This window comes from Cupressus sempervirens, chromosome 5 (genome assembly GCF_028749045.1).
Source record: "Cupressus sempervirens isolate cs-2001-9-10 chromosome 5, ASM2874904v1, whole genome shotgun sequence".
Taxonomy (NCBI): Eukaryota; Viridiplantae; Streptophyta; class Pinopsida; order Cupressales; family Cupressaceae; genus Cupressus; species Cupressus sempervirens.
The window spans coordinates 449,315,528-449,323,391 of NC_143122.1; the positions used below are offsets into that span (position 1 = coordinate 449,315,528).

The window sequence follows — 7,864 nt, forward strand, 5'->3', positions numbered from 1 at the left end:
AACAAATTCCAACTCAAAGTCAATGCATTCAAATTTTGAATTGTATACTCGAGATTATAACAAAATACCCGGGGCACCTATGAGTAGGGGGTCTAGATTGGTAGGCCTGTCAGTCACCCTATAGACCTAAAGTAGCTTATGTCCTTGATTCCTACAACCGCTTCAATTTGTATAACTGTACATCATGATGCAGTATACACATTCCTATGTCATGTCACATAAATGGTGACTCATCATGCTAGGTCATTCACTTTACCTATTTTCATGCTCTATGTTGTCCTCAACTCTTTCTTGATTTGACCAATGTAGAAGGCTATCGGTGGTCATTTGGGCATTGTATCCTCAATTTCCTTTTTTCACCGGTTGCCAATCAATGACAACACCTTAGTATGCTATGTGTTAGCATCACCAGTCTACAATCACCATGCCAATGAGACTTGTAAGTCCAACAATATCCCCCTTTGACATTGATGGAAAATCTTTTAACCATCTTTGACCCTTTTATTAGAACCTTCGGCCTTCTACCTTTCCTTTGGCATTTTTTCAACTGTACTGGTAGAAATCTCTACATTGGTGTGGACTTAGGCAAAAGGCAAAAATCCATTGGAACTCCCCCTTGATGCAATGTCCTCTACCTTGTCTCTTTCCTTTTTTCTCTTCTTCTTTCTTGTCAGCTGGATTCTTTCTTTATTCATTCTTCCCTTATCTCCTCTATATGTTTTCCTTTTTTTGTGTTCACCCCCTTTGTGCCTTTCTTTTCCTTTTCTTGTGCTCATAGTTTCTTTCAATCTCCCCTTGTCTTTATACATCTGCTTTTGTTCTCCCTTTGGCTTCTCCCCTTCATGTCTCTCTTTTATTATCCCTCGTTTCACCCTTTTATTCTCCCCCTTTTTGTTATCAGTAACAAAGGGTGTAACTATTGTGATCACAAATTGTCGAGGATCCCTTTCTATTGGGGCTCAAGCACTGTTTTGTTGTTCCTACTAGGATTCTTTGAGATACCTAAGAGCAAGTTTCTTACTTGAGAGATCTGCCATATGCTCTTCAATGCTATTCAATGTGCTAATTGGTTTCTTGGCAATCTGTATTTCAGTGTCCTCTACGTGCTCTTGAATAATTCCCACTAAGGGTGATAGGAAACACTGCATCTCTAAGAGCTTGATTATTCTTTTCTCCCCTTCACCCTTGATCCAGTTGATTGGATTGATACTTTCTTGAATCCTTGTTGTGTAATCAGTTACCAAACTAGTCACAACATCAAATGTACTTTGCATTTTCTTAAGCTCCTGTTGAGCTTCCTTCATAGTGTTATCCAAGTCAAGCATAAATGAAGATGGATCTGGCACTTTCTTTGCTACAACCTACTTGATATTCTACGTTTCCTTCAATCTTGTCAACTATCAGTGAGTTGACTTATTAGATCAGTCTAGTGTCATACTGGACATCTGAGCCAAGTCCATTACTAAGTCCCTAGTTTTCACCATTATCTGCATACTTGCATGTTTGCATAAGGAGTCTATATTAGTGAACTATTTATAGTATTTCTTTATCTCCTTTTCGCTCATCTCATCGGCTTTCCCTTTCCTTTTGTTGAGCTCCTCTTTGATTGTGTTTATTTCAACTTGTTCTTTAACATTGTGCTCAAACAATTCTCCTTCATCTTCCAAGCTAGAAGATGATGATTGTGAGGGTGATGAGTGTCAAACCATTTTCCTCTTCTTTGTCTTCCCATGTTCCTTGTCTCCTTCCTCCAGACTGAGCTTCCTCTTTGAGGACTTAGATTGCTTTATACTTTGTTGTCCATGTGTCCTGCTTTCGGTCATCTTAGATCTATTTGGTGTTACTTCCCTCACAAGTAATTTATCCTTATCTACCTCTTGTACTAGTGTCTTTTCTTGTTCATGATTTTTATCTTTAATGGGGCTTTTCTCCTTTTTAGATACATGGTCTCCTTGACATGTTGTCCACTTCACTGAGATATTTTGATTCAAGCCAAAACTTTTTGTCTTGGGAGTCTTATCTTTCTCCTCAGTCCTTTCCTTCTCGTGACTTTTCTTCTTTGTTAGCACATGGGATTCTTCTCTTTGACTGTCTTTAGTTATTAGTGTAGTGACATTCACTGGTATGTCTACCCCCTTTTGTGCAACTCATGTCTTCTCTTGCTCAGGTAATTTCTCCTTTCCTGGATTCAAATCCTCGTCTTCTATGCTGATGCTTGGCTTCCCATTAAGCTTTCCTATCTCTAGCTGAGTTGCGAGTTCAGAAGATTTTTCTCTCTTGTGAGTTTGGTTGCTATGATGTTTTGTTCCTTTCCTCTTCACTAAGAGCTTTCTCCTTTTGCACCTCTTGTTCTTGTGCCTTTTCCTCCACCCTGGATTCTTCAACTTTTCTTTTCGTGGTTTTCTCCTTAGCTGGAGTGATATCCCTTTTAGGTGACTTTTCTTTAGTTACAATTTCCAGTTTTTCATTAGTTGTGGCCTTTGGTGGACTGATCAACTCTGGTCTTTCTAAGGGCTTTGCACCAATTGTGGGCTTGTGTGGGCTTTTTCCTCGGTGATGTGAGAGAGTTGAAGTTAACAGGTATCTCTAGGAGTTCTTCTACATGTCCCTGTTTATCTTCGACTTTACTTGATCCAGTTGGCTTTATTTTCTTTTTCTTCTGTGGTTGTAATATGCTTTTTCCTTTTGGATCAATTTGTACATGTAATTGTGACTTGGCTTCCTCTTCCTTCTTTTTCATACTAAACTTTCTCAACCAATATGCAACATTTCATAGCATTCTCAAATGCTTCCTTCTCTCTTCCTATAATCACTAATGGTACAAGTTTAGAACAATATACGGTAGCTTGGGATTAAGATGTTTGAAGAGTTTTTCTGCTTAAGAAAAGTGTCAGCCTTCCAAAAGAAAAATATTAATAGTCATTAGGACCGTAAGTAATTTTCTAAAAAACAAACATATTGCTGAGGCATATATCAAGTATCTAAAATAAGGAACCATCTTCTAGGGATAAGAGTTCAACAACCTAATTCTGATTATCTATATAATTGAGTTGTATGATGCCTAGTTATAATGCCTGCCAAATAATTCATGGAATATTTGACATGCTCATGACTGTTATCATTAATTTTTGAATCAGTTCCATAATTTCTGCTAATATAGTTCCCACTGGCATTGCTCACTTCATGGTTTTGAGAATGTGTAACTACTAGAATGTCATTAAAACTACCCATATAATCAGCTTTGTTAATTTAAAATTCCAATTTCTTAATATTTTTACTAGATCCATTGTATGTGATTACTTATGTATGACTTGAGAAAATATCATTTATTTCAATACCACTTGTAATGTTCCCGAATGGTTTCGGTCATTGATGTAAAAATCGCTTGAGGAGATTAATCGCCTAGGCCTGAAAAAGTTTAATCGGGAAAAATCGGGGAAAAAATCAGGAACTAAAAAACCACTAAATTTTAATAAAAAAATGCGATTTTTTTACAAAATTCAATGTTTTTTTGCATCTAATGACTTAATTACTAACAATACATAAGAAATAATCATGTTTAGATATATATCAATGCAAAAAGAGTTATTAATCGGTAAATTACTAACACGTAAGTAGTGACAAGTTGTAAATTACTAACAACTAACAAGTTCACAACACATGAGAAGTATTCTCATAAATAAAGTGTCAAATGTAAAGAGTTCAAATAAGCACATCAACATGAGTACAAATAAGTATAAATGTCAAATACAGGACTACACCTTCCTCTTCCCAGTCACTTTACTAGCGAGTGCGGGAGAGGGTAAAGCTCTAGAACTAGAACCCCGCAGGGTTTGTGCCCGTGTCTGTGTCTGTGCCAATGCAGGAGATGGTGTAGCTATAGAACTAGATGTCAGTAGCTCCACATTCGCTGCGCGCAAGATGTTAAGGTCCTCTGCAGTAAGCTCAATGTCATCATCCTCATCATCGCCCTCCTCGATGTCATCCAAATCGATGTCATATCCAGTTCCACCCCCTTCCTTCTCCGCAGCCTCCTCTGCGGCCTCCCTCTCCAAATTGGAGATGTCCTCTTGTGTAAATAAGGGAGCCTGCTTCTGCACTGTCCAATCATAATAAGGATCTATCTCATCCAAATCGATTGGCCCAGGAGTATCTTGTTGCGCCTTTTTCATGCGCAATTTAAGATTATATTGCACATAGACCATGTCATTCATCCTCTTTTGGGACAACCTGTTTCTCTTTTTTGTGTGGATGACCTCAAACAAACTCCAGTTGCGCTCACAATGTGATGCGCTATAAGGCTGTGATAGGATTTTGAGAGCAAATTTTGCAAGATTTGGAGTGCTTGCACCCCAAGTGGTCCACCAAGCGACTGCATCACAAAAATTGTACAAGTTAGAAAATACTAATAGACAACAAAAAGTGAAACATAAATATTAATTTAGCATTTGAGATTCAGAAGTTTGCAAATGTATTACCTGGAGTTTGTGTAAGCCTTGCTCTCTTGCAGAGAGAAGTGGAGAACACCTTGCCCCCTGCTGAAGTGAAGATCTCCTGCTCAGCGATGATTTTATCTCTTGTTTCCTCGCTGGTTACCATCTTTTCGATGCACTCACTTAGGCCTCTGATGACCTCTCCATCAGGATCTGCATATGTACCATCAGCCCTAAAACCAAAAACCAAAAACAAATAAGTCTTGCAATTTTAATACACACCCAACACCCTACGAAAGCAAAATGAACTCAAGTCTTCGTTAACTTAAATTTGAGTAAGAATGAGCTTACGGTATACCTAAAACGTGGGTTGAGGAAATATCCTGCTGCATGAATGGGTTGGTGGAGCTGATTATTCCACCTTCTATCAATGATTTGCCAAATGGGTTCATATTTGATGCTTTCCCCCTTGTAGTAATTTTTGACAGTTTCTTTGGCCTTGTCCATGGCCTCATATAGTTCACCCATTGGCGTTTGGTCTCCATCAACCAAACCCAGAACTCTGACTAAAGGCTCAGACACCTGCAATGTAAATTTGAAATTAGTTGACAAGTTACAAAATTATTATTTACTTGAGTTACAAACTTAGTATGTTATAAAGTTGTAAAGTGTAAACTAAAACTTAAAGTTTTGTAGTTACCTTTACTATTTCATCAGCCTTATCTTCAAAATATTTATCAAACACAATCCGCACAACATTCTCTCCTTCACTCTTCTTTGAAAATGTGGAAGCAAGCCATTTTTTGGAAACAAACATTTGTTTCAAAGAAGCCAAATTATCGAGAATGCTTTGCAATGTCAAAAAAATTGTTGCAAACCTTGTGACGACAGGCCTGACAATTTCTTTGCCATCAGTGTGCTCTCTCATCAGGCTAAGGACCCATGGGTGATTGTATATGTATTTTGTCACCTGCCTTGCATCCTCCACAATTGGAGTGACCCACTCAAGTTTGCCCATGTCCTCCAAACGAAGGTCAAGGACATGTGCTGCACACGGGGTCCAAGAGAGAGTGGGGTGCCTCTGCTGTAGGAGTTTTCCTGCCAATTGTAAAAGAAAATACTAATTAGTTTCCAACTTTTCAAATATATCAATAATCAAACTATTAAAAATTCTTGTTGTGAAATTCACAATGCACATGCAACATAAAATTACGGTTTACCTGCTGATACATATGCAGCAGCATTGTCTGTGATGATTTGCACCACATTTTCAATGCCAATCTCTAAGACCATGTTCTCCAACATCAATGCCAATGTCTGAGCATTTTTTACCTTGTTGGAGGCATCGATTGATTTCAAGAACACCACATTATCATTACAGCAGGCCAAAAAATTAATTATGGTCCTGCTCTTCCCATCCGTCCACCCGTCAGAAAGAATGGTGCAACCAAATTTTGTCCATTCTTGTTTCTATTCCTCAACAAATGCTTTGGCCCTCTCAACAGCATTTCCAATAAGCCTACAAAAACAAAATTTAGTTATGTCTTAGATTCTTAGTAATTTAAAATTGATTTAGACTTTAGTAATCAACATTCTAATTTCTAGATAAATTAATTAAAATTTAGAACTAAGTAAAAAGTTAAAAATTAAAAGGAAATCGAGTGTAATAAAATTATTCGCTTACCTGCCACCCAACACAAAACGAGAAGGGGACTTGTACCCCTTTCCTGCAACTGTCAACCCTGTGGCCAAAGCCTCCCAATATGGACTGTCAACAACACTAATAGGAAGGTTGTTGAAAACCTAGAAATCTACTAGTGCATTGTCCAACTGGTCATGGACCTCCTTATTCCATCTAGTGGCCTCTAATGAAGGTTGTGCACCAGGTGTGTGCCTCGGCACAAAATAGCTCCCTATCCCAGAAGCACCTGCTGATCCTGATGGTGCGGAAGTGCTAGGAGGTGTAGGAGTGGGAGTGGGAGTGGAACTCGTGAAAGAAAAACCACCCTATTTGCGGACACGCAGCCCACGATAAGAGCCATCCATGCTCTCAATGGCTGCCTCCTCCTCCTGAACATCAACGAAACTGCCCTGGGTCTCTACTATGGCTGCCTCCTCCTCCTGAACATCAACGAAACTGCCCTGGGTCTCTACTATGGCTGCCCTGACATGCAATTTATTCCGCTCTCTTTGCAATTTTTTTTGCTCTCCAGCTGCGAGCAAGGAATTTGCAAGCCTTTTTATTTCTTCTGTTGTACTCTCACAAGGATTCGTATCATGTTTTGAGATCCCTGCAATGTGATATTTGAACCGGTAAATGCCCCCGGATATTACTTTTTCACATCGAATGCAAATCACTTTGGTTGGTTCATCGAGTGCTTCATAGGCATATTTCCATGTTTGATCTCTCGCATTCTTTGTCTTGGTGCCAATGTAGCCTGAGGGGCATGGAGTCAATGGCCATTTGTCTGCCATTTAAAACTGCTGCGGGCTGCCTACACATACAAATTTAAAAAAAAAAATATAAATAAATTATAACAAGATCAAAGTTAACAATTAAACAAAGAATTCAAGCAACATTCCAATAACAGCACCAATAAATTGAAATCCAAATAACATTCAAACAAACTAGCTGCTAGGGTTTCAAATTTTTTTAAAAAGGGCAAATTTTTAGCATAAATTCGATCTAGAATGGAAAAAAATGCAAATGAATGCATTTAATCTTGCTTACATTCATCAAATGCATTCCTAACTAATTAGGAATGTATTTTTATCCATTTACATGCAAGAAAAAAAAATACAGTCTCTTGCAAAAACAAAAAACAAAGATTCAAATCACTTACCTAGTAACGAAGAAATCGAATCAAAAGGCCTTCAAATGCACTTGATTCCGCTTGTTTCTTGCCAAGAACTCTTCCTCTATCCTCTCCTCTCCAAAACGCCCTAAGCAACGTAAAAACATAATGAAAAAATGTGTTTTTTTGTCACTTTATGTGACTGCCGGGTGCGGGCGATTTTTTTGCAACAAATCGCAATTTTTAGGTGATTTTTTAGGCAATTAATCTGCGATTTTTTGGAAAAAATTTGAAAAAAAAAATCACAATTTTTGGGGCGACTAAATCGCCGGCTCCAAAAAATTGCGATTTTATCTCGTATCACCGATTAATCGGCGATACTCACATCTATGGTTTCGGTAATGTTCCCAAAAGTTTCAGAAATTTTCCGAATAGTTTCAGAGATGCTCCCGAAAGGTTTCAAAGATGCTCTCGAATGGTTTTTGCTCTGATACCACTGAATGGTTTCGGTGATGTTCCCAAACGCTTTTTGGAGATGCTCCCGCAAGGTTTTGGAGATGCTCCCGAACAGTTTCTGCTTTGATACCACTATAATGTTCCTGAGCGGTTTTAGTAATGTTGCTAAAAGTTTTGGAA

General features: G+C 38.3%; 2 protein-coding genes across 3 annotated transcripts; both read right to left on the reverse strand.

Moving 5' to 3' along the window:
• Nucleotides 1-3,611: 3,611 nt before the first annotated feature.
• LOC149556718 (uncharacterized) lies at nt 3,612-5,242 on the reverse strand. Its single transcript, XM_089785907.1, has 2 exons — nt 5,134-5,242; nt 3,612-5,015 (listed from the first exon to the last, which is right to left on the reverse strand). The coding sequence occupies exon 2, from the start codon at nt 4,212-4,214 to the stop codon at nt 3,756-3,758; it is 459 nt and encodes a 152-aa protein (XP_089642033.1). The 5' UTR covers nt 4,215-5,015; nt 5,134-5,242; the 3' UTR covers nt 3,612-3,755.
• Nucleotides 5,243-5,312: 70 nt separating this feature from the next.
• LOC149556719 (uncharacterized) lies at nt 5,313-7,429 on the reverse strand. 2 transcript variants are annotated; one of them, XM_089785909.1, is made up of 3 exons: nt 6,118-7,429; nt 5,654-5,952; nt 5,313-5,531 (listed from the first exon to the last, which is right to left on the reverse strand). In XM_089785909.1, the coding sequence occupies exon 1, from the start codon at nt 6,906-6,908 to the stop codon at nt 6,441-6,443; it is 468 nt and encodes a 155-aa protein (XP_089642035.1). In that variant the 5' UTR covers nt 6,909-7,429; the 3' UTR covers nt 5,313-5,531; nt 5,654-5,952; nt 6,118-6,440. The 2 variants fall into 2 exon arrangements, with proteins under 2 accessions (XP_089642035.1, XP_089642034.1); XM_089785908.1 differs by having other exon boundaries at nt 5,654-7,429.
• Nucleotides 7,430-7,864: the final 435 nt, after the last annotated feature.

Coding starts and splice junctions, on each gene's coding strand:
- LOC149556719 (XM_089785909.1), bottom strand. CDS start 6,908: ATGGCAGACAAATGGCCATTGACTCCATGCCCCTCAGGCTACATTGGC.
- LOC149556718 (XM_089785907.1), bottom strand. CDS start 4,214: ATGAATGACATGGTCTATGTGCAATATAATCTTAAATTGCGCATGAAA.